The sequence below is a fragment of the Theobroma cacao genome, chromosome 5 (assembly GCF_053813885.1).
Source record: "Theobroma cacao isolate CCN51 chromosome 5, ASM5381388v1, whole genome shotgun sequence".
Classification (NCBI taxonomy): Eukaryota; Viridiplantae; Streptophyta; class Magnoliopsida; order Malvales; family Malvaceae; genus Theobroma; species Theobroma cacao.
Window position 1 is genome coordinate 47,509,742 of NC_142643.1, and position 23,341 is coordinate 47,533,082.

Here is a 23,341-nt window from a genome sequence, read left to right on the forward strand (position 1 = left end):
TATAGAGTTGTATGATCATCTACTAAACAATCGAAGAAGCAATCAAAACACAAAGGAAAACATGAAAAAGGGTAGAGACAATCAGGAGTCGTCTTTCTATCTCATGGTCAAAAACTCATTGGTATCAAACCATCTGCAAACCACCAGTCGTGGCTTAAACAGAGTTAGAAAACCAATCAGAATTTCAAATCAATGTACAGCCTTGTTTTCAATCTTGATGCCTCCAGAAAAATGAAATAGAAACTCAATTGAATTTACAATCAATATCCTCGTCCTTAACAAGACTATCTTCCAACTGGCGCACAAGATCAACATCGATATCTCCATCACCATCACCGTCACCGTTGTCCATGTCCAAGTCCAAGTCCTCAACCTTGGCAAGATTGGCATCGGAGAGGTCCACGGAGACATTATCATTCTCCTTTCTGGCCCTCTCCTCACGAGTAATATAGAGGAGATGTTCCAGGGCCTCCCTTGCCCGCTTTCTAGCAAGCGCCGCCTCCCTTACCTTCCTGTCAGCCTCGGCCCACGCTACGGTCACGGCCTTCCCCATGGAGGAGGAGGCAATCTTGGCGGCACAGAGCAAGGCGAGAGCGAGCTTCTTGTCAATCTTATTGTCCTTGAGAGGAAAGAAAGAGAAAGAGGAGTCCTTGCAGGGTGGGCAGAGGTAAGACGATAGCAAGTTGTCACCGGCGCAGTGAGAGTGGGTGAAGGAGGAGCAGTTGGAGCAGGCGATACGCTTGGAAGGGTGGGGAAGGGTGCCGCCGTAGAAGGCGAAGCAGGCAGGACAGAAGGAGCTTGGGTGGAGTCGGAGGACACAGGAGGTGCAGAGGCGGCGCTGGATGCCGAGAAGGCGAACCTGGTGGAGAAAGTGAGGAACGTGGGCACCGCAATTGCTGCATTCTTTGGATGGATTGCCCAGGGTTTGGCAGGTGAGTTTGGTGGAGGTGGTGGGGAGGTTCATGCGCAAATTATTCCTACCCAGAGTCATAGTCATAGCGTCTACCTTCTTCTGCCCTCTGGTCTCTGAGGTTTTACACCTTCTCTTTTGCTTTATTATTAGGGTTTATGAGAGAGCACCATACCCCCCGACTTTATTTGTACTCCAAAATGTACACATATATATATATAGGGTAATACAGCAATTTGATAGTATCGGTAGTAGATTTACGCATGCATACTAAACAAGCACACCGACGTCGTTTTTTCTATCAAACAAGCAACAACTTCATTAAAACTTTAAATCTCGTTTTAGTTTTTCCTGTACAAAGTTAAAACCAGAGGGAATCTAACTGCAACTGCAAACCAACCCCTGTGCATGTTTTGGTTGACATCAACCTCAATTCCTCACTATCGTCCCTGTCATTTCCGTTCTGTCCCTTTTTATTATTATTATCATTATTATTTATGTTAAACAGGAAAGCAAAACAAATTTACAGTTGCTTGCGATGGAAGGAGACAAGCAAGTAACTAAACTAGCATTCCACCACCCAGATTCATATACATTTCTAAGCAAGTGTACAGCTCTGAACCCCCAGTCTTTGATTTTCCATCATGAACATTGGCTGCTTGTTTCTACTGTAACAGCATTACATAAAGCAGGTGTCAAAAAACCAGATGCCATCTTATCCAATTATCAACCTATGTACATCAACAAGGTAGGAATAGCTAGTTTTAAGAACCATTGTTTTCATACTAATTATTGCCATGGTCATTAATCATAACCTTTCACTAGGAACCAAATGGAGTTAGAAGTACACCTAATAAAGAATAAATGACATAGAATAACTACCATTAGATACATCACTAACAATTGATCTCATTATTAATATTAACAGCACTGCTCCCACCGTGTCTTTCAACTACTTCCAAATAGTTGTTAGATGTACAGAATCTGATGCACTTGATCCTTAATCTGATCCCTATAAAACACAATGTATATAGGAGGACTAGTTAGTTGAATAGCAATAGCAACAAACCTTAAAAACAGGATAAAGCTAAAAAGTAATCTTTCAGTTATCAATGGCTATCAGCATCCACAGAATTCAGCTAACTCATCAAAAATAATCCCTATAGACAGCAATATGAGGAAAGCAAATCCTTGTACGTATACAGTTAGGTGATGACTGTGGATGATCTACCAACTGGTATGTGGAAACTCAACAAAAACTTATAGGGTCCCATGCAGCATAGATACAAGCATGTGCCACACAAACAGTAGGATACACTTATGGATATTGCAAGCAAATGCAAACAAAATGCTATACACACAAGCTTGCTAAAGAAACATGCTCTCTGACCATGAAATCCAGTCTTAGATCCTATACGCGGAGGAATAATGCCATGCCACTAAATATTGATGTATTCCACTGATAAGTGGTGCAAGCTTTATATGAGAAAAAGCTCATACTTACAGTGTCCTCTACAAGAGCTCTTTGCATGTGGACTTGTTGTGCCCAAGACCCTTGCATCTACTGCATTGGAGTTGACGCTTCATTACCTCTTGTGATCCAACTTTCTTTGTGGTAGGTCGACCTGGTGGACGACGTGTTGGTGGAGGAGTTACAGTCACTAAAGCTTGGGAAGAATCTTTCTGCAGAGCCCTGTCCACATCTGGAATAGGTTGTACAGTCTCAGCATAGGTTAATCTGTAGCTTTCAGTTGTAAAGTATCTGGAGCAATAATCATACGGGCTTCGTCCAATGCAACTGATAACAGCAATAGCATGGCAGCATGGTAAACCAGTAAGTTGCCAACCTTTACAACTGCAATCCCAACGATCCATGTCAACCACTTCAATAGACTCACCACGAACCTCAAATATGCTACCACTAGTCAGTAGCACTTGAAGGGGACGGACATTCAAGCTCTCTTTTTCCAGCTTTTCCTCCATGGATGGAGTCAGCCTTGTCAACCACTGATCAGAATCAGCCCTCCGGGTATAAATTAACTCCATAATCTTTCCCCGTATGAGATCAACCATCTGTGTTATAGGTAATTCATGTGCATCTGATGCCCAACTATAAAAGAGTTCCCCAAAGTTTGATGTCATATGGTTATATCTAGCACCCTGGAAAAAAGAATTTGCCCATTTCTGGGGTTCACTTTGTATGATCCAATTGTAAGCTTCCAGCGAAATACTTTTGATGCTCTCAATACTCCTCTGAAAGCCTTCAGGTCTAGGTGCTAAAGCTGCAGCATAAAGGTCTTCAATCATAAGCCGTTTCACCTCATGGGAAAACTGCCCTTTCAAGTCTCTAATGAGCTGCTCAGTTAAGTAGCGCAGACAATAACCATGATATGAACCCTTGAAAATCTCAGAGATAGATTCCCTTAAACCCTTCTGTCTGTCTGCAATAAATGTTATAGGACAAGATGTTGACAGAGCTGATTTCAGTTGTAACAAAAACCAATGCCAGTTATCATCGGTTTCTGCATCCACGACAGAAAAAGCAACAGGAAATACACTGTCATCCCCATCTGCAGCAGTTGCTGCCAACAATGTGCCTTGATATTTGGACTTCAAAGGTATGCTATCAAGAAAAAGGAGAGGCCTGCAACCTTGTACAAAACCGCACAAAGAGGCATGGAATGAGATAAAGAGGCGATGGAAACTTGAATCTTCCTTAGTGGTGAACGTAGCAAAACTGCCAGGATTGGTCTCCATTATCCTTTCACAGAAATATGGTAATTGACTATATGCCTCCTTATACGAACCTTGAAGTTGCTCCTTGGCAATTTCTTTCCCACGCCAAGCCTGAAAGTAGTTCAGTTGTATCCCATATTCCTGTTTAATGTCATTAACGATATCCTTGGGTTTGTAATTTGGGAAAACTTTCAACTTCTCCTTAATTATACTAGCTACCCAACTCCTAGTTGCTTGATGCCCAGTTGTCACAACAGCCCCTTCACAAGTATGCGTTGGATTCATCTTCTTGATACATATTAGCTGGGTGGTTGACAACCTTGATGCATGAATTCTCCAAGGGCAGCCTTCTGCTTTGCACTTTACCGTCACACGATGGCTATCATTCTTTTTATACCTAAAAGCAAACTGATGTGCAATGGCATATTTACGTAATGACTCACGAAATTCATGAACACCACTGAATCTTTGCCCCACCCCTGTAATTGTATTCTGCCACTGCTGAGCACCTTTAGCATGCTTCTCATTGACAGAAACAGCAAGAGGAAGAATAGAAGAAATCTCAGGTGGCAAATCAATGTGTGCATCGATATGATTGGTGTCAACAACATCAAGAGAGGCCCCGATAGGAAGATGGAGTTGAGTGGTATCATCCACAATGTTGTCCACAACATCTAGAGGTGGATCAAGAGGAGGCACTGCTTCAGACAAAGTTGTCCTACTAGACCTGTAAAAGAAATAAAAAATTCTCAATATTATGTCAATAAATCAAGAATTGCAATCAAGCTTTAGCTTAAAAATGAAGAAAACTACCTACTGGCTGGCATGTTAGAAACATCAGGAGCAACAATTTCTTCCATTATGATATAAACATCCGCAGTGACAGAATCCCCATGAAATTTTATCATCCGCTGTAAATCCTTATCGTTGGAGACAGTAATTAGAGTTTTCTTATTACCAGGGAGGAAGTATTTAATAGACATTGTTTCAATGTTACAATTAAACATTTCTGCTACTTCCATCCTGAAGTCATTAAACTTCATTTGATCATCAATGTCTATTGCATGAGCATCCCCACCTCTATATGACAACGAGCCATCCTTGTCAGTCTCAAATTCACCACCAGATTGACAAATTGCTATGATCTTTTTTGAAGCCATGACCTGGCAATCATTTGAGAATTAATAAGTGCTTCTGGATAGTCCATAGAAACTAATCAAGTAGAGCAAAAAAGTTCAAATGATATACTTAGGAAACTTGATATGAAATGTAAAAAACGAGAAACACCTAGAATTCAGTGATCACATGCTGATCAACTAAAGTAGAATAGATAGAAAACAAAGACGAATTTGTATTATAATAGAAAAGAAGAAACTTTGACTGATATATTTTTTGGCTTACTTGTTGTTTCCTATTCCTACCACATTGAACCTATATGGATTTAAAAAGGCTATAATTGATCAGTGAGAAACATTGAAGTTGGAAAATATCAAATTTATAACTAGACCAACATACATTGAAAACTCTGAGTCCAAAACGTGAAAAGAGAAATCCAAGATGGAGTTTTTTTCCCCCAAATTTCGAACCTTGATGCTGAGTTTTGTCAATAACCAAGCAGAGCGTCAAGTCGTGAACTAACAGTACCAGTATTGCAAGAAAACAGAAAGGTATGAAATTGAGAGAAGTTGTAATCCAGCATTGGGGCAAAAAATAAACCCATAATTTTTTAAAGGCACAGAACTCTGATGCATTAACGAACGAAGAAACCCTAACAAAAAAGGTATGCAATTTGTCGGAGAAAAAAAAAATAAAAAAGGAAAAAGACGCAAAGGGCTTACCTTGAATTGCGAGGAATTGGAGCTAAGCGGAAGGGGGATAGGGTTCCCCAAATCCCCAGTTATTGGGGCTTTCTGGAAATGGAAGCAATTGGGGACTCTCTCTCGTCGGTCTCACCATCAAGACAAAAATCACAGAGAGAGGGAGAGAGAGAGAGGGTGGGACGAGAAGAGGGTAAAAAGGTAAATTCAGCAGAAGTGGCATGCTACATGTTAGTTACTAACATGACAATCATATACAACATAAGGATGCGGTTGGTGAGTTGCATGCCACGTCAGCTATAATGGGGGTCCCACTTGCGGCAGAAGAAGAACAGAACTTTGGTTATCAACGAATCCAGAATCCAATCCAATCCAACACCAACGACCACAAGTGTCAGAGAGAGAGACAGATCGATAGGTGTCGAAAATGTTTGTCTTTGTGTTAGTACGTTCCCTCCTCTGCACAACTGTAAGCAGTGTGTGCTCGGGGCACGAATCTTTGTCTTTTATTCTAGGCAGGCAGCTCTTTATCCACTTGATTTCAGTTCCGACGCTGGCTGTGTCTCTTCTCCGTGTGTCTAATGTCAGAACCTCTCATCCTCGTGTCGCGTAGAAACCAACGCCTATTTTTCTTTTAAGACTTAAACATTACTTCCACATAAATCTGTCTTTAATTTCTGAAATTGATTCTATTCATAAACATTACATTCAGTTGTTCCTTTAATGAAATAATAAATAAATTTTATATTCTTATCTTACTTTGTTTTCACAAATAATTATGATTTTATTACTATTATTATTTAGACTACGAGCACTTGAAATTAAAAGAAGCTGAATGTTGAAGAAGGGGCTGTAAATGTCAAGTTGGTTGCTATATACATCATTTGCACATGGATTGCACATGATGTTAAAACTTTTATTCTAAACATGTACAACAATGCTCCACAAGTTTATCCCCTTGAGCAATTTAGATACATCAAAATAAAAAAACCAAATGCTAAACTGAGCTCCCAACCGTGTCTCTACTTGCCATTTCTTTCTTTTTGGCATTCCTGGAAAGTCATGGTACCGAAACCATGACAACAAGTGAACCAAGCCATGTTCATGACCCGTACCTCTTTATCTCTTATTCACTCCAAACACCGTTACCACACCTTGTTTAGCTGCACACGAGTAGAGCACTACATATTAACAAATTATCTAAATAAGGAATCGAGTCAGGTAAGGATTCCCATTTTCCATGTATCAGGCAAACAGATAAAGAGATGTTATACACAGAGAGTTGAAGCTACTTGAAATTTATAAGCTTAAAGTAGTATTAATTTCACATTCTGTGCCTTCAAATATAAAAAGCATGGGAGAAGAGCCCTGCTTCAACAAACTAGCTGCTTATCCGTCATCCCGTTAAGATGACAATAATGTGCTATGCAGCCATAATTTTTTGAATAACTTTGAAACCTCAAATGCAGATAAGCATTACAATCAGGCCTAACAGCTTGAGAACGACCTACCTCTATTCATTATCACCTAATAAATGAAGATTGTTAAAACAATGGAGAGCAATCAGAGTGCACTGCCACTAACCAACGTCACTGTAAACATTGCTCTGACTCATGTCTAACCACCAATTATCTCACCAACAAATGGTTATTTACAAAATTATTAAATGTCACTCAGCACCTCCACCATCCATGTTTAGACTTCAGCTACATAACTGAGTGCATCATCCTCTCTAAAAATGCATTCTGCGGTTAAAATGTCTATGGCTTTGCTAAGTACAATATAAACATGAGTTAATCAGGAAAATTTCATATATTAGCGAGAAAATTCTGAAGGGACTTAGATCTAATATGATCAAAGCAAAGCGTAACACAAGACAAAGGCAGAGCAATGAAGTACTTGGTTCAGGAATGGCAACCAAAGGGAAGAAATGACCAACAGCTTATCTTCTACAAGATGCTTTTCTTTTAGTTGTAGATGATTAACCACCTAATCATATGAAACAAAAGATGTAGTGTCGAAATGCGTCCTCAATATGTCCACGTAGGAAATTTTGGCATTCTTCATAGGTTAGCTATATAACGCATTTAAATGTTTCTATAATCATAAACCAATAGCCAGAAGGAGAGCTGAATGGATGAGAACAGCACAAACCTTATCAATTGGGAAGAGATGCACAAGTGAATCCATTGTCAACAAGTTGCTTAATTGCATCCCTAAACTTGTAATAATCGTCAACCTTGTTGTACACTTGATAAGAAATTCGGGCATACCCTGTTACTGGACCTACCTCACCATCCTTTGGTGCTCGATAATATATTGGAACTTCAACTCGAAACTTGTCCCTTAAGTATGTTCGTAATTTCAAAGTGTCTTGATCACTGGAAATTCCCAAACAAGCAGGCAAACCAACCATAACCATGCTTGAACACATCTCTGGAAGACAGCCGAGGTGAGTTCCCCATGCTTTGACCAACATCTCCCCCATCTCAACAACAGCTTCATGGTTCCTTTTCTTGATTCCATGGATGCCGCCTTCGAACCGGTTGATGAATTCCAAAACCTTTGCCACCACCAGCTGAGCACTATAGTCCCTCGTCCCAATCCAAGCACTTTCTATAGCTAACCCGTTGCCATACTCATGGGAAACCACAGGATGATGCAAATCAGAGCTTTTTGTAGACCTTCTACAATACAAGAAGGCGACAGAAGGTGGGCAAAAGAACCATTTATGCAAATTACTAGTGTAAAAGTCGGCCTCAATTTCTTTCACATCAACATCGACACACCCAATTCCATGAGCAGCATCAACAAATACCTGGTCAACACCTTCCTCCCTACAAATCTTAACCAATTCCTTAACAGGAATGACCACACTAGGCATGGAAGTCACATGATCGATAACAGCTAATCTCACCCTCCTGCCATTTTGCTTCCCTCTCTCTAAAGCCTTCCTAAATTCTTGCACTATCTCATCAACAGAGTCAACAGGAAAAGGCAAAGGGACCTCAATCACATACCCGCCAGCGCGCGTGACATAAGCTTCGATGGACTTCTTGACAGCCCCATAAGCGTAGTGAAGCATGACAGCCGCATCCCCAGGGTGGAACCTCCCCTCCGCGAACCCCCAAGCCATCTGCTGCAGCACAATGGCGACGGCGGTAGTGGCGTTGTCAACAACCGACACCTCGTCAACATGATCGGCGTTGATGATCTCCTTGATAATGTTTCTGGATTCGAGGAATCTGGACTGCAGCTGGTTGAAATAGAAGTTGTCAGGCTGTTGGAGCCACTGGAGCTGGAGCTGCCGCTGGGCGGAAAGGACAGAAGAAGGGCAGCAGCCGAAGCTGCCGTTGTTGATGCGAGCGACGGAAGGGTCATGGTGGGAGAACTCAGAGAGGATATCGGAGGGAGTGATGAAGGGTTGAGAGAGTACAGGGGCATGCGACTGCAATCTGGGTTTCTTGCAAAGGTGGGACTTTGGGTCAGAGGCAGAATCGCCGTTCGTGCCGTTGGTATTGGTTTGGGTTTGGGTATGTAGAGAAGAGGCCATGGAAATGAGGAACGGTGAAAGGATCGAGGAAGAGGAAAGTAAGCAGGAAGAGTGAGAAAAAGAATGGTTAAGTGACATATGTAAGAAATTATAAAGTAAAAGCTTTTTTGTTAGATGTGTGCCGCAGTATCGGACAGCACTGAACGCCTTAATCTGATGTCTGATGAAGGATGAATGATTGGCGATGCCTACAACAACAGCCCTGAGCCCTGAGGCCACGACTCTCCCGCTCATTGACCTACACGTGCACTTCCTTTTTCTTTTCTCGGATATAGTGATATAGGCTTGGTTTCTGCTCGACTGTACTACCAGGCTAGGCTCATGTTATGCATCACTCCTCCAATTGCCATCAATTCGACCAACTCTCTTTGATTTCCATCGTCACTGGACTCCAAGCAGGAGGAAGAGTTGAAAGTGCTAGCAAATTAAAGGAGCATATTTCGAAGCTACAAATTACATATAATATTGGTATATAGTTATTAGGATTAATTTCTTTACCCCATCCTTTTTGTTTCATCTTGCAATTATATTTGTGGCTATTAATCTCTGTGCCAACATCACGTCTTTGGATTTGACAAAACTATATCATTTTAATATAGTTTGGTTGGTTTGTTTCTAGCACTAATCCACCAAACGAAATTGAAAAGGACATTCTATTTGTATTACTCTTTATTATTGTGCTCTTGGGACAAGGTTTACTTCAAGTTCTTCTTTAACATTTCAAATCAAGATAAGCTATGAGCCATAACGTTGAAAATGAGTTCATACTTGGTCATGTAACACTTTGGTTAACCAGCATTAGAGTATTGAGCTTAATATTTCTTTCTTAATTAGGGGAGAGGTGTGGTTAATCATAGTACTGTACATATTTCTTTCTTAATAAATAAGTGTCATGACACTGAGTTATATATGCATCAAATAAAGATATTCTGGAGTCTGAAATCATCAGAACTACCTACCCTTAACCAATGACTCAATGACAAACTAAGAACCAGAGATTTCCCAATTAAGCTTGTGGTTTCAATTAGTTTCTGCAATTTACAAATTAAGATGGAGATCATGCCTTTGTTTGCAGTACAGTAATTACTAAGCTTGGGGTTTCTATCGAGGTAATGGAACTTGAAGGCGAATGAATAAGGTACGTACGTATTATGTATAGTATTATATTTGTAGTAAGTATAGTTTCCGCGGGTCTTATTACCAGTTAAGACACGTTGTAAGTATGGAGTTAGCTTAACTTAGCTTAGCTGCAATGAAGGCCGGTTCATGCCTTTGTGTTCCGTCTCTCTGTCGGAGACAAATCACTCCAACAAGGTACAAAACAACAACGTAGGTGTCGTATATTGGCTATTGGCTAGCTTAGCTTTAGCCAGAGGAAGAAATGAACCATGGAGTTTAATTGCAGACTGCAGTGCGAAAAAAGGTCGGAGGTGGGGTCCCAACGAAGCTACTTACTTTTCAGCAAATATCATGTGGAAGCTTCCATGTAATTTCTCTTTAATTCGTCAGAGTCTGTAATGCTTTTATTGCTTCGGTGCATTTTTCATCGCCCCATTTTCACGTGGAATTCACCTTCTCTACAAATCCTACACTAGTTAATCTTCAAACGTAGAAACTAGAAATAGCATACACTCTTTCAAAGTCGATTGCACGCGCTAACTTACGCATGCAGATATTGAAGTGGATGCAGACAGAGTAATTAAGTCCCGACCTGTAGATTGATGAACATCCAAGGGTCTCAACTGTCTCTCACGTAGTTTTTCTCCCTAGTCGTTGGAAGTAGCACTGATTATTATGCATAGTCTTTTCTTCTCAGTTCTCAAGTGTAAGCGTGTGCAGAGCTCATCGTTTTGAACCTTTGCATCTCAACCTCAGCCACAGCCACACACCAGCATCTTAATTACTTGCATCAACTAAAGCTTTTCTTAGCAAAGGTAATTTCCACTTCCCTTCTCCCCTTCTTTCTATGCATCATCATCAGCATATACGTAGTATAGGAGTATATCAACCTTTTGTTCCTTTGGCTGTTTCATGTGACTCGTGCATGTCTTTCATCTTTCATGTATGCTAGGCTTGATGGAGCACAAGAGCAGCTATACCTTTTTGTTTCTAATTTTTCCTTTTTCATCTCCTGGTAATAAATGGTAGGCTTGACTTCTACAACAGATATTTAAGTTTTCATCCCTAACAAGTTAGTTTGCCGCTTTTGTTCAAATTGAATTATCATCCCTGGCCCTCCTTGGTCGAGCTGTTGAAGTTATTTAAACAAAAAAAAAAAAAAAAAGAGTTTTGGTTTCCAGACATGGATTTAATGTACTTTTCTGTAATCTTCGGGAATTTCAGGGTATATATTGATTGTTTTCTGCTTCCGATTAACTCCTGCTGCTTCTGATTTCTTAGTTCACGTGCATGGGTTGTTTGCGCATACTTATATGTGGGAGATCTCAAAAAAGAAAAGAAAATTATAAAACTTCAATTGATTCTTTTAACAGTTTCACAGCAAATAGCCAAGTGTTCTCATTTTTTCTGCGAGCCTTATCATATTCATACGGTGTCTAGTATCAATACTTGTGATTGATCTAGCTGCAAGCTTTGTCCTAATTAATTATTTCACGAAATGTAATATTTCTTCAAACCATAGACAACAAATTTTGATTCTTTGTTCTTCTCCTTGTTCTGGCTTACATGACTGTTCAATTTGACTCTCTCTGTCATCTATCAGGAGTTTCTGTAAACATGGGACACAAACTTCTTCAAATGACTTTCTGTTTGTGGGCTATTACATGTTTACTCCTCCCCTCTCCCTCTGTTGGCCTATCCAGAATTACTCTGAAGAAGCAAAGATTGGATCTTCAGGGTATTAAGGCTGCCAGAATCGCAATGCATGGAGAGGATATGCTTCATAACTTTGGTAGTTCAGATGGAGAAGTAATGCCTCTAAAAAACTATTTGGATGCCCAATACTATGGAGTAATTGGCATTGGCTCACCTCCACAGAACTTCACTGTCATATTTGACACAGGCAGTTCCAATCTCTGGGTTCCGTCTTCAAAATGCTACTTCTCTGTAAGTTTCTCCTAAATTTTATTGCTGTTGATGCTATGCTAGAATTACTAATTTTAGCTGTTAATTATAACTGTTTTGCAGATTGCTTGCTATTTCCATTCAAAGTACAAGTCTAGTCGATCCAGTACATATACCAAGATTGGTAATGTTATCTATTCTATAATTATTTTGTTTTATCCTGATCATGGAAACAAAATGGAATTCCTTTTTGTTTCTTGGAATCAAAGTCGTATAACTTTTCTTGTTTGGTGTATCTTCAGGAAAATCTTGTGAAATAAATTATGGATCTGGTTCAATATCTGGTTTCCTCAGTCAAGATAATGTTAAAGTTGGCGGTCTTGTTGTCAAGGATCAAGTGGGTTTCGTCTGCTTTTGAGTTTGTAATTGAGAATTGTTTGTGCTTTTTGTTTGCTGCAATTGTGAAAGGGCACTTGCTTTTCTTTTTTTTTGCAATCTGCAGGTTTTCATCGAGGCTACCCGAGAAGGAAGTCTCACTTTTGCTTTGGCAAAGTTTGATGGAATCCTTGGGCTTGGATTCCAGGAGATTTCAGTAGGGAATGCTACTCCAGTGTGGTATGGTTCTTTGTCAACTTCAATTTGCGTGGTTTTCTTCCTATCTCGATACACTAATGCATGAGGAGGGTCCAGGTACAATATGTTGAACCAAGATCTTGTAAGAGAGGACGTCTTTTCATTCTGGCTTAACAGGGATCCATTAGCCCAAGTGGGAGGTGAGATTGTTTTTGGTGGGGTTGACCCGAAACACTACAAGGGGAAGCATACTTATGTTCCTGTCAGTCGAAAAGGTTATTGGCAGGTGAATGAGACTTGACCCTTCTTCCGGAAAACTTGTCAAAATTTCCTTGTTATATATATGCTGTGGAAGGAAGCTTAATCTTCAACGTCTTTTGTCAGTTTGATATGGGAGACTTTCTTATTGGAAACCATTCAACAGGTGATCTATTAGAGCCTCTTACTCTTTGCCACTCTTGAACTTCTGCTAGGGGTCTGAATATCTAACATATTTCGCAGGTGTTTGTGAGACTGGTTGTGCTGCTATTGTGGATTCAGGAACATCCTTACTTGCTGGCCCCACGGTATGACCTTTCACTAAAAGATTCAATGGTATAAGTTTTTGTTGGTTAATTACTCAATTTGTTAATGTCCAAAAAGACCAAGTCAAAAGTTCTTTTGTAACTGAGGAGTTGGTACTAATATTCAATCATACGTTTCAGACTGTTGTTGCTGAAATCAATCAGGCTATTGGAGCTCGTGGAGTTGTTAGTGCTGAATGTAAAGAAGTTGTCTCTCAGTATGGAGACCTGATATGGCAGCTCTTAGTATCCGGAGTGCGTTTATGTTGTCTTCTTTCCAATCTCCACAAACTTTGCACAGTTTCAATTAATACCAAGTATTAATCATGTCTGCAGGTACTACCTGACAAAGTATGTACTCAGATTGGTTTATGTCCTCTCAAAGGGGTTCAGTCCATGAGGTAAGGAACCTAACACTGCTTCACATTCTCTTTTTCTCTTGTCTTGAAAACTTCATACATAGTTTCGCAAACATTTAACAAGGAGGTAAGATTTATATGTAAAAAATGATGGATCACTTCTCCCTGCTGCTTTGTTTTTATTAAACTAATAAGAGGCTTAGTAGAAGTAAATTTGAGGAGCTGGACCTGATGTTAGCTGAGTTTCAATTTCTGTGCAGCACTGGGATTGAAACAGTGGTTGACAAGAAAAACATGGAGGGATTATCAGCCGGGGACAAAGTCTTGTGCACTGCCTGTGAGATGACTGTTATTTGGATTCAGAGTCAGCTTAGACAGAAGGAGACAAAGGACAGAGTTCTCAACTACGTGAATGAGGTAATTTACTTTGGAAAACTTAACCTTGTTGGAGAAGCCTGAAGAGGCAATACAGTATGATTATATATGAGGATGAGGTGGTTTTCGGTCTTTGACAGCTCTGCGAGAGCCTACCAAGTCCAATGGGAGAGTCAGCAATCGACTGTGCTAAAATTTCAGAGATGCCACACATTACATTCACAATCGGAGATAAGCCTTTTAAGCTCACTCCGGAGCAGGTTAGATTTCTCCTTGCTCTCTTGACATAGGATAATACTCCTGGTATGAATTCAGTGACTTTAAAGATTCAATTGACTCACTTCTGCAGTATGTTCTGAAGACTGGAGAAGACATTACCACAGTCTGTTTGAGTGGATTTACTGCTTTGGATGTGCCCCCACCAAGAGGTCCTTTGTGGTAAGTAATGGTGGTAGCTATGACACTATGCCCCTTCCTGGTTCTTTGCTCAAGTTATCTTGCACTATATGCTGAAATTACATACATGCAGGATTCTTGGAGATGTATTCATGGGGGTATATCACACTGTTTTCGACTACGGTAATCTTGAAATTGGTTTTGCTGAGGCTGCTTAGTTCCCATTCTGATTCTGTAGGTTACTATTGTATGGTGATAATTAGTGCCAAACAAACATTATAGATAGAATGGATGACTGTAATGTAAATTACTACTGCACTGCACTATGGCTCTTCATTATTATGACAATTTGCAGAGATTCATTCGAAAAATGTATTCTGTGAACATTCGCATGTACTACTGCTTGATATGTAAACCAAATAAACCAGTTTCCTTTCAAATATTGCAAGTTTTAATTTATCTTTTGTTACACAAATAGAACATAACATTCTTTCATAGTTTAATAGACAACACAAAATACTGAAAATTTCAGATTCTGCCATCATCGTTGTGATGACCTCAAGGATAACACAACCATTATATAAGATAACATAGCTAACTTTTTCTATTCATCATCACTGTCATTTCCGAAAACCGATGCAACAGGAAATTTTGGTTTCTTCGCTGCATTGCCAAATGCATTCTGCAAAATGAGGGCGAAAGTTAACAAGTTAGTTGCAAGCATGTTCATCAGTCAAATAACTTTAAATTGGCAACAGATAGAGGATTCAAATTTCCAGCTGGTTGTTCATTACAATGCTATCCCTTTTAAGTAATTCTGGTCGCAAGCAACATCAGAAATACATCACTTCACACGTACAGTCAGCCTTGCTCCACAATTTTGTTCTCAACATGATCCTACTCAGTCTACACGAATTTATATGCATTTATCCTATAATTGCATACCTTAGAGGTGCTAGTTTTAGAAGAAAAACCAAATTTCAATGCCTTTCGTTGATCCTGATCAGCAAGTGCAGTAGCAGTTACAGGAGCAGAAGCAATGGCAGGCCCAGATTCTTCAGGTAGCTCCTGCTGCTGTTTACGAGCACCAGCCCTATGACACATTAAAGAATACAAAAAGAATAAGACATGAAAATGGATAATAAATGATTAGCAGCCCTACAACCTGCAGCTTTCAATTAATAAAGTGGGACAGAAAAACTATCTTCAAAACCACGCAGATAACAGAAGTACTTACATTTGAGCAAACTTAGCCATCTCTTTTTCTTGACGTTGCTGCTCTCGCTTTTGTCGATCATCACGACTGCTACCACCATGCATTTCTCTCATCTCTTTAAAGCGCTGCAAGCAAATAACAATTGGTGCTGTAGACTAGACAACATTAAAACTACCCAAACATCAAAAGAAGAGGTTGGAAAAAGGGGGAGAGTGTGTGTGTGTGCGTGAGAGAGAGAGAGTTCAGCCATTTACCTTTCTGTGGTTGTGATCATATGAGCTCAGATGGACCTCAAATTCCATAGCCAATTTGTATTGCTTGTTGCAAAGCTCACAATAGAACACCTTACGTATTTCTTTCACCTCTGTTTGAATTTTCTGCTCACGTTCTGCTAACACCTGGATTTTCATAATGTGCACGAAGCAGGCAGTAGAAGCCACCAGGTAATAAAAACTGCATGAAATTGACAAGAGCTTCCGAGGTTGATGTTCCCCTATGATATACCATTCCGATCAAAAGACACACATATATGCTATATGCTGCCTTCTGCTATTGGAGGACGGTTTCGAAAATGTAAAGCATCAACCTCATTATTATCTATCGACTAAAACTTAAAGTGATCATCTACAAGTTTAAAGTCATACCTCTCTCTTCTTTGCATGTTCCTCAGTCTCCTCAACTTCAATATCAAGTTTCCTACGCTGGATATTTTCTTCGGCAGTGAAGAAATCATCTTCTTCTTGTTTTCCAATCCCTAATTTTGGGTCTCTAATCCCAGATCTTATTGGCTCAGTTATTCCTGTGAACCAAGAAAATAATCATAAGCAATACAGAAAATAACTTTGAGCAATGGAATGGACAGGCAGTAAGGATTTGGAGTGCCCAAAAATGAAAAAACCAAAGAAATAAGAGTCAACAAGATTACGTCACATCTTGGAGAATGTCAAGCCCAGTACTGAGAAAATGAAACCTAAGCAGCATTAACAAATTCCTCATATAGTAATTACCGGTAGTATTACAGTATGTACATGTTAAATTCCAGTCTCATATTATTTATCCCAGACTATGTTTTGTGTAGACAGGAAAAACTTAGATGTCAAATTACAAAAAAAAAAAAAAAAAGACCACATAATACAGTAAGCAAATGCAGTAAAATGCCAGAAATTTAACACCAACATACCTTGTTCATCCTTCCCAAGACCCTTTCCTTTCCAACCCATTTTCTGAAGAAGCCTAAACCCAATATTAGAAGAATTCAACCTTGTATCTAAGGTTGCTTGTTCCACATTCTCCAGATCGACATTCTCTGTTGGCTTGTGATTGATCGGCAAGCGAAAATCTTCAGCCAAATCCTCAATAAGAGAATCTTGGTATGCCTATGCCAGAAAGTGCAGATGACACAGCTCAATACATCAACAATCACAAAGCTATATGCATTTACAAGGCTTGACGAAAAAGTAGGTAGAAATGTCAAAACAGTCAATTTATATTTACATGTGAAGAAATATTTTAAGAATATTCTGATTAATTGTTTTAGAACAAAGGAATTAGATGAGTGGGTTGATTTTCTAGATTTAGAGCCACCACATCAAACAACAAATTAAAACAGTTATCGAGGAGATTCATTCTGAAATAGATGCAAAATCATATAAAAGGGTTGCCTACCAGGTCATCTTGCTGTTGCTGTTTATCTCGTATGTTTGTCTCCTGAGCACTGTTGTATCGCCGGTAGTCCATTTTTTACCACCTACACTATGAGAATTGATAAGCTAACCAACTGTGTTATCATTAGTGGAAGAAGTAGGATCAGAAATCACAACAGAAAACAAAGATACAACTCAATGAGAAGTATGACCCTTGGAATCAATCCACGAGCATTTGGTTTAGTGATTAAGAAAACTTATGCAATAACTACAGTTGCGATCGTGTGATTTGAAGCATATTCAATCCAAATAGTCACATTAATGCAACCCAATCCACATGGTGGGAGAAGCAAAAGGATTTACTGTTTAAAAAAATAATTCTTTTTAATAGAGAAAAGCAATGGTGATCCGAGCAGCTATTAAAGTTGAGCTCATATGCACTCCAAACTATCAGCAACTTATCAAATCCATCAAAGAGAGCAACAGAAACACCTTTCAGGGTGTCCATATGCATAGAAACGCGGTTAATTGTATAAATTTTAGACCCACCCAGGAATTAGGGTTTTAATTTAATTCGATTTCCAAGCTGATAAAACTATCCCTATGCCCATACATATTTATGACACACCCAATTTCTTCAAAATTCAACATCCAATCAGAAAAAATAGAAACTTTGAGAGTCATTACGGATCAAAGAACCGTCAGAAAGAAGAAATCAACCGAATCCACGCCAACAAAAAAAAAAAGAAGGAAAACTGATTAGATGGCATGAACGTTAACGTACACAGGCAAGGCAACAATTAGCAAAGTGAAAAAGCATTTAATCTGCTCTTATTATCATTCAAAAACTAATTTTTGGAAGAGTAGGAATTATATTAGAAATGAAAAGAAAAAGAAATGATAATTACCAGAGCAGATGAGAAGAGAAGGAAGAATAAATGAATCTAACAATGGAAGATGCTGTGCTGTTCCTCAGATCTTCTTCCCCCGTCTGTGTGTCGATGCAGTCATTGCGGATTGATAATGGTGATGTTCTTACTAGTTTATTTTAACTGTAAAAAAGCTACAAACAGTCTATGGGCTTTGTTCGATAATCATTTGGATCACTCTTGCCCTCCCAGATGATACATACAGTAGGCCCAGATGTACTTGGATCCACCAAAGCCCAAATTTATTTTATTTTTATAAAAATATAAATATACTTATTTTTTACATCTGTGTGTTCTCCTGTGGTGTCCCTTAGATGAAAATATTCCAAGTCTGATGCAATGCAATGGGCAAGGATAATGGAATGGAGCTTGACTTGAGGTCCTAGCTAGAATGTGAAAGTTAAGGCATAATTAATTAACAATATATATCAAATTAACACCAAAAGCATTTTAAAAAAATATATAATTAAAATAATGCATGTATGTATGCATTATTCCTCTAGGCTGTAGCATAAAGAAATGAATGCCCTTTTTGATACGTATCCAACCTAACAGTGTTAATTAGGTATATATATGTATATATTATCATTATCATTATGAAAATGATAATCCTAACCCTGTATATGGGATTGAAATCTTGGAGTAATGAATAATTTATTAACAAATGATGAAAGCTTATAATTCATAATTATATTACATAATAATGTGAGACAGCTAGACAAAACACATAATATATTATGTTTTTACTCACTTTTTAGATTTTGGCTTTTTATACGGAAACAGAAGAAAGAAGAAGATAGATAAATATGTCATATTATATAACCTAAAAAGACAAGATGGAATATTGTACATAGATACAACATTCATATATTTAAAGGGTTTGTCATAGAAAGCAAACTTAATTAATTGATACAGCTTGCATGCAATATATGCTGCCAAAATCTTGTAATGAAAGGAGCCCCTTGATTGTATTCCTCAACACTCACAACAACTTTCTCATTCTATAAACTTATAATAATATGACTGAAAAGGAGGGACCTTTTTTCATTTTTCTTTTTTAAATAACAAGACAACAAACCAAGCAAAACCCCAGTTCCACAAGATCAAATCAAACTTTTCAATCTGCTTTTTGACTCTTTCTTTACATCTAATCTAATTATATATTATTTTCCTCAATATAATTATCATTAGTAAAGAATCAAGATATATATAATATAATATAATATATATGGCATTTCATTATTATTATTATTTTTGTGGTAAGAACAAATTAAACGCACATTGCATGGCTAAATATGTATATAATTAATTGTATTGTATTTTAATACAAAATTAATATACAAAACGTGCCTTGAGAGCGTTTGATGTCGAAAAAAAAAATATATAGTATCTGTGGGTTCTTAAAATGTACGCTAATTTTTTAATTATGGATTTAACTATTGCGTGCATAAGTTGATGACGAAAAATGAAAAAGAATGGAAGCTCAAACCAGTCGTTCATATTGAACAGTATGAAAATTAAGAACAAAAAAACAAAAGGGGCAAGGGGTTTGGTGGGAATTAAAGAAGAGGAAACAGGAAGTTCATAGTGGCTAGTTGCTTCTGGAAGGACTAGTATGTTGTATTTGGGGCTTCGATGAACTTAAGGTTCATGGTTACAGTGTACTGTTACTTACTAGCTGGTAGCAGCTACCAAGGGAAGGTATCGAGGATTTTCTTTGCACTTTGTAAAGTTAAAAAGAAGGTACAAATACCATTACCAAATGCCACCAACCCAACAAAGGCAAAGAAAGGTTCACGGCAAGTTGCCAATGATTTAATTCTCGGGAGAGGAACAAATAGAGGCAAAGACCCAAGAAATGGGGTGAGCAACTCCCACCAATGCTTTTCTGTTCGAGTCAAGGCGGCGCAATAGCAAATTGGCAATGCAAGGAACGGACCACAACACATGGGAATGCTCGGTCCATGTCTAAGATTTCCATCCAAGCCATACACTTGTCATCATCATACCCCTCTTCAATTTTCTTCGATTCCTTCGTAATACAGCGGTCGCCACTATAAATAGGACGTCTCATCTCCGCATGGAAATCAGAGAGTGCAGTGCCAAGTGTACAACTCATCCTAGCTCGTGTGTGTTTCCGAGTAAGCAGAAAAACAAGATACATAGCTATGGGTGGGAACAAGCAGAAGAAATCCTTCTCTTTCTTCGGTTTTTTCAAAGGTAAGAAGGGTCGTACTCGTTTGGATCAGGATCATTATACATATTCAGGTGGGGAAGACGTTTGGAGCACAAGAAAGGTCTATCCAAGTGATGAAGACAGCACACACAGGGTGGTTGCTGAGCCTGGTATTGACAAGAAAGCCTCTGATTTCATTGCCAATTTCCGTGCTTCTCTGGTCTCAGAAGCAGTTCATCCCCAGCACGCAGTCTGAATATGAGGACCTCATATGAAAGCCACTTCTCCTTGAGACCACTCTACTTAGCGACTTATTTCTTTCCAATTAATGTTCTTTTTTTTTTTTTGAAGCAGCAAATAGTTAATTATGATCAGTTTGTTTATAGTTTGTGAAAAAATAAGCATTTGTGAATAAACATTCTTATTCTATAGGGAGGATTGCTTCTGTTCAAGTTTCTATGCATGGTTGTTTCCTTCTTACATAGTACAAAAAACATGGACAATCTCACTCCTGTATCCTGTAAGCACCCTGCTTTTTACTTCCTATATATACTAAAGTTAATTCTACCTATGAATCATACGCAACCATATCCAGATAAACAGAGAAAAGCTGATGTTTAAAGCTACCTAGCCATTGGCTTGAAAGTTTCATTTAGAGGAGCAGGCATATATGGAAAAAATGAATAGTTTAAGTTGCAGGGGTTCTCGTTTTTAGTACACTTCGATTCTGGGATAGAATCAATGTCAGTTCATGAGGTTCAGTTAGTGGACATAGTAAATGAAAATGGAGCTCCAAGGTACTAATTTAAGTTAATTCATGAAGATGTATACTAGGCTAGCTAGCAGTTTCCTGGTTGATGAAACAGCAATGAAGATTAGAGTTGCTTAAACTCGGAAACTTGAGCAAATTTCAGCAGTTTGAATTATAAAAGAATTAATATATCTGACGGGTACACTGAGCTGCGAAATTGAAGCTATTTTCTGCAGTTTTGGTTCAAGAAAGATGGCCTGCCTTGCTGCTGCCTACTGCCTGCTAGTTGGTTAAGCTTAAGCAAGTACGCTTTCAGACAGCATATGAAATAATTGGTACTTCCATGTGTGTGGAATCTGACAAATCTCCACGAATAGGGGTTATGGCTTGCTCTGAACAAATGTACGACATGACGTACATATCCTCTCATCGCTCTTGCTTTAATTTAAGTTAAACATTTCATCCATCACAGGTCACAGACATCCTTTCTAATTCCCTCCCTTCTAAGTTTTAGCTCCTTTTTTAGCACAATCTTTCCTTTCCTTGTTGCCTTGTTTCAATCAAAGCCACTATATATTCTCCTGCATAAGCATGGCAGAGAGGAAAACCACAATAAAATCTGGAAATTAATATAGTTACAAAGAATAGAGCAATTTTATTTAATTGGTAGTAACAAGAAAAGGTCCGGCCGTACAATAATGAATCAGACCAGTGTGAAGCACTTGAAAACCAATGGCGAGGGTCGCCCTAAAACCTCCTGAATACGTTCGTTTGAGGAGAATGTACAAGCATTTGGCATCCTTTGCAGCAAATGCTTGAGCGTAGAATCTATTTGTTTGCACTTTCCCCTATATAATGACCCCATGTCTTCCAGAAAGGAATCTTGCTCTTGAAAGGCACTCTCTTATTTTCTAATATTGCTTAAACAACACAATTAGATGCTTTACTAAAAGCTCAATGTGTTGGTTCAATGCCTATAATCACGTGTTTCCTTCGGTATAAGACTGTTTAATGAAAATATCTAAGCAACTTAAAAAAACAGTATGTTTTTCTTGGCTTAAGTTATCCATATCCATATGTAACTATTTGTTCTCAAACCTTAAGTTCAAGCTTCAAGGTGAGGTTTTAAGATTATATACTTGAGTATTTGATTCATTGATTGATACATGATCTCTTACCTAAATAATAGAGTTTGAATCCCGCTTCTCTCAATTATAATTATAAAAAAAAAAAAAGCTTCGTGGGCTTTTAGACATATAGAAGAAAAAGAAAGGGTGGGTTTTAAGCTTTTGGCTTTTCTTTCCCTCATAATGGTTGCTGGTCAAACCACGTAAAACACAGATGACAGACTAAAAGGCATTACATGTAGATATGCTTTTGTTTTCCTCCCTGTACAGCTGTATGGAACGGTGACCATCAAATTTGGTAAAAGTTTCTGCTTTCCTTTAGATCCCCTGGGAACCTTTACCATGATTGATGGTTCATTCATGTGCTGCCCCTGTACAACTGATGATCTATTTAAACTTTCCAATTCTCATTTGTACCCCACTCTACGAAGACAACTAATGGTTCCCAGCTCCGGGCATTTCTTTTCTCCTTTCTTTCCCCCAGTTTTGTCAGAATGAATTTTCCGTTAGTTAGCATTGAATAATGGTTAGTTGAACAGCTAATCAGAAGAAATTTTAATTAATTAGTGGTGAGGGAAAGCTTGGGTTTGAGGAATATTGTTTGTAACAGTACTCTATAGCTAGATATTTGTCAGGTTTGATTTTCTACATAGGTCGCCTTGCTTGCATGATACACTACCGTGTTTCAGATTCCCGCACTGTAATGTAATAGTTTCGATGCTTTCACTACAACTATGCTAATCCATCTAAAGTGGGGAACTAAATATCTGGCTTGCCGGCTAAGGAATTCAGTGAATTGTCTACTGCTTATGACTATCACTTCAACATAACTACACATATATACAGATATTGCAGAATATTAATGGCTCTGTATATCATTTTTGGGAGCAAAAAAAATTGTGCAATTGATTTTGTGTGCATGCTTGTATATAGAGCATGCAAATGAACATTTTTTAATTGTGTTTTCTTTATCGATAGGTTTTCTGAATATAGAAAGTAACAGTGTTATTAAGCACTCGTGTTAGGGTATAATAAAATCATCCTACTTTTTTTTTTTTTATATAAATCCAAATTTGCTTAATTTTTTTGAACTAGTACTATTTCAGGTCTGCGTTGATTTGAGCACATACCTACATGATGTTAAAACAAATTGTATTCCTTATAAATTATTCTTCCACTATATGATCTTTCAA

General features: G+C 38.5%; 5 protein-coding genes across 7 annotated transcripts; 1 reads left to right on the top strand and 4 right to left on the bottom strand.

Moving 5' to 3' along the window:
* Positions 1–72: 72 nt before the first annotated feature.
* LOC18600635 (uncharacterized) lies at positions 73–1,095 on the bottom strand. The gene has a single exon (XM_007031196.3). It carries the CDS (start codon positions 995–997, stop codon positions 245–247), a length of 753 nt encoding a protein of 250 aa, XP_007031258.3. The 5' UTR covers positions 998–1,095; the 3' UTR covers positions 73–244.
* Positions 1,096–1,443: 348 nt separating this feature from the next.
* Positions 1,444–5,702, bottom strand: LOC18600636 (uncharacterized). Of its 2 annotated transcripts, XM_018121331.2 has the most exons (5): positions 5,485–5,702; positions 5,162–5,239; positions 4,460–4,809; positions 2,415–4,373; positions 1,444–1,922 (listed from the first exon to the last, which is right to left on the bottom strand). In XM_018121331.2, the coding sequence occupies exons 3-4, from the start codon at positions 4,804–4,806 to the stop codon at positions 2,423–2,425; spliced, it is 2,298 nt and encodes a 765-aa protein (XP_017976820.2). In that variant the 5' UTR covers positions 4,807–4,809; positions 5,162–5,239; positions 5,485–5,702; the 3' UTR covers positions 1,444–1,922; positions 2,415–2,422. The 2 variants fall into 2 exon arrangements, with proteins under 2 accessions (XP_017976820.2, XP_007031260.3); XM_007031198.3 differs by lacking the exon at positions 5,162–5,239.
* A 614-nt stretch (positions 5,703–6,316) lies between these two features.
* Positions 6,317–9,397, bottom strand: LOC18600637 (Pyridoxal phosphate (PLP)-dependent transferases superfamily protein). The gene is made up of 2 exons (XM_007031201.3): positions 7,618–9,397; positions 6,317–6,626 (listed from the first exon to the last, which is right to left on the bottom strand). Exon 1 carries the CDS (start codon positions 9,248–9,250, stop codon positions 7,622–7,624), a length of 1,629 nt encoding a protein of 542 aa, XP_007031263.1. The 5' UTR covers positions 9,251–9,397; the 3' UTR covers positions 6,317–6,626; positions 7,618–7,621.
* A 1,316-nt stretch (positions 9,398–10,713) lies between these two features.
* Positions 10,714–14,746, top strand: LOC18600638 (aspartic proteinase-like). Its single transcript, XM_007031207.3, has 14 exons — positions 10,714–10,950; positions 11,739–12,082; positions 12,164–12,224; positions 12,343–12,437; positions 12,543–12,655; positions 12,731–12,899; positions 12,998–13,037; positions 13,115–13,179; positions 13,318–13,431; positions 13,513–13,577; positions 13,796–13,952; positions 14,051–14,170; positions 14,260–14,348; positions 14,440–14,746. The coding sequence occupies exons 2-14, from the start codon at positions 11,753–11,755 to the stop codon at positions 14,522–14,524; spliced, it is 1,503 nt and encodes a 500-aa protein (XP_007031269.3). The 5' UTR covers positions 10,714–10,950; positions 11,739–11,752; the 3' UTR covers positions 14,525–14,746.
* On the bottom strand, positions 14,718–18,198 carry LOC18600639 (D111/G-patch domain-containing protein). 2 transcript variants are annotated; one of them, XM_007031208.3, is made up of 8 exons: positions 18,074–18,198; positions 17,188–17,269; positions 16,703–16,898; positions 16,167–16,321; positions 15,777–15,920; positions 15,544–15,647; positions 15,252–15,399; positions 14,718–14,988 (listed from the first exon to the last, which is right to left on the bottom strand). In XM_007031208.3, the coding sequence occupies exons 2-8, from the start codon at positions 17,257–17,259 to the stop codon at positions 14,911–14,913; spliced, it is 897 nt and encodes a 298-aa protein (XP_007031270.3). In that variant the 5' UTR covers positions 17,260–17,269; positions 18,074–18,198; the 3' UTR covers positions 14,718–14,910. The 2 variants fall into 2 exon arrangements, with proteins under 2 accessions (XP_007031270.3, XP_017977347.2); XM_018121858.2 differs by having other exon boundaries at positions 17,188–17,274; positions 18,074–18,185.
* Positions 18,199–23,341: the final 5,143 nt, after the last annotated feature.

Excerpts from the sequence above, each read along its gene's own strand:
- LOC18600636 (XM_007031198.3), bottom strand. The coding sequence starts at position 4,806 with ATGGCTTCAAAAAAGATCATAGCAATTTGTCAATCTGGTGGTGAATTT. Across the intron at positions 4,374-4,459 it reads TCTAACATGCCAGCCAGTAG|GTCTAGTAGGACAACTTTGT; the intron begins GTAGTTTTCTTC and ends TTTCTTTTACAG.
- LOC18600637 (XM_007031201.3), bottom strand. The coding sequence starts at position 9,250 with ATGAGCGGGAGAGTCGTGGCCTCAGGGCTCAGGGCTGTTGTTGTAGGC.
- LOC18600635 (XM_007031196.3), bottom strand. The coding sequence starts at position 997 with ATGACTATGACTCTGGGTAGGAATAATTTGCGCATGAACCTCCCCACC.
- LOC18600638 (XM_007031207.3), top strand. The coding sequence starts at position 11,753 with ATGGGACACAAACTTCTTCAAATGACTTTCTGTTTGTGGGCTATTACA. Across the intron at positions 12,438-12,542 it reads GTCTTGTTGTCAAGGATCAA|GTTTTCATCGAGGCTACCCG; the intron begins GTGGGTTTCGTC and ends TGCAATCTGCAG. Across the intron at positions 13,180-13,317 it reads CCTTACTTGCTGGCCCCACG|ACTGTTGTTGCTGAAATCAA; the intron begins GTATGACCTTTC and ends CATACGTTTCAG.
- LOC18600639 (XM_007031208.3), bottom strand. The coding sequence starts at position 17,259 with ATGGACTACCGGCGATACAACAGTGCTCAGGAGACAAACATACGAGAT. Across the intron at positions 16,322-16,702 it reads TCTTGGGAAGGATGAACAAG|GAATAACTGAGCCAATAAGA; the intron begins GTATGTTGGTGT and ends CTTGGTTCACAG. Across the intron at positions 15,648-15,776 it reads ATGATCACAACCACAGAAAG|CGCTTTAAAGAGATGAGAGA; the intron begins GTAAATGGCTGA and ends ATTTGCTTGCAG.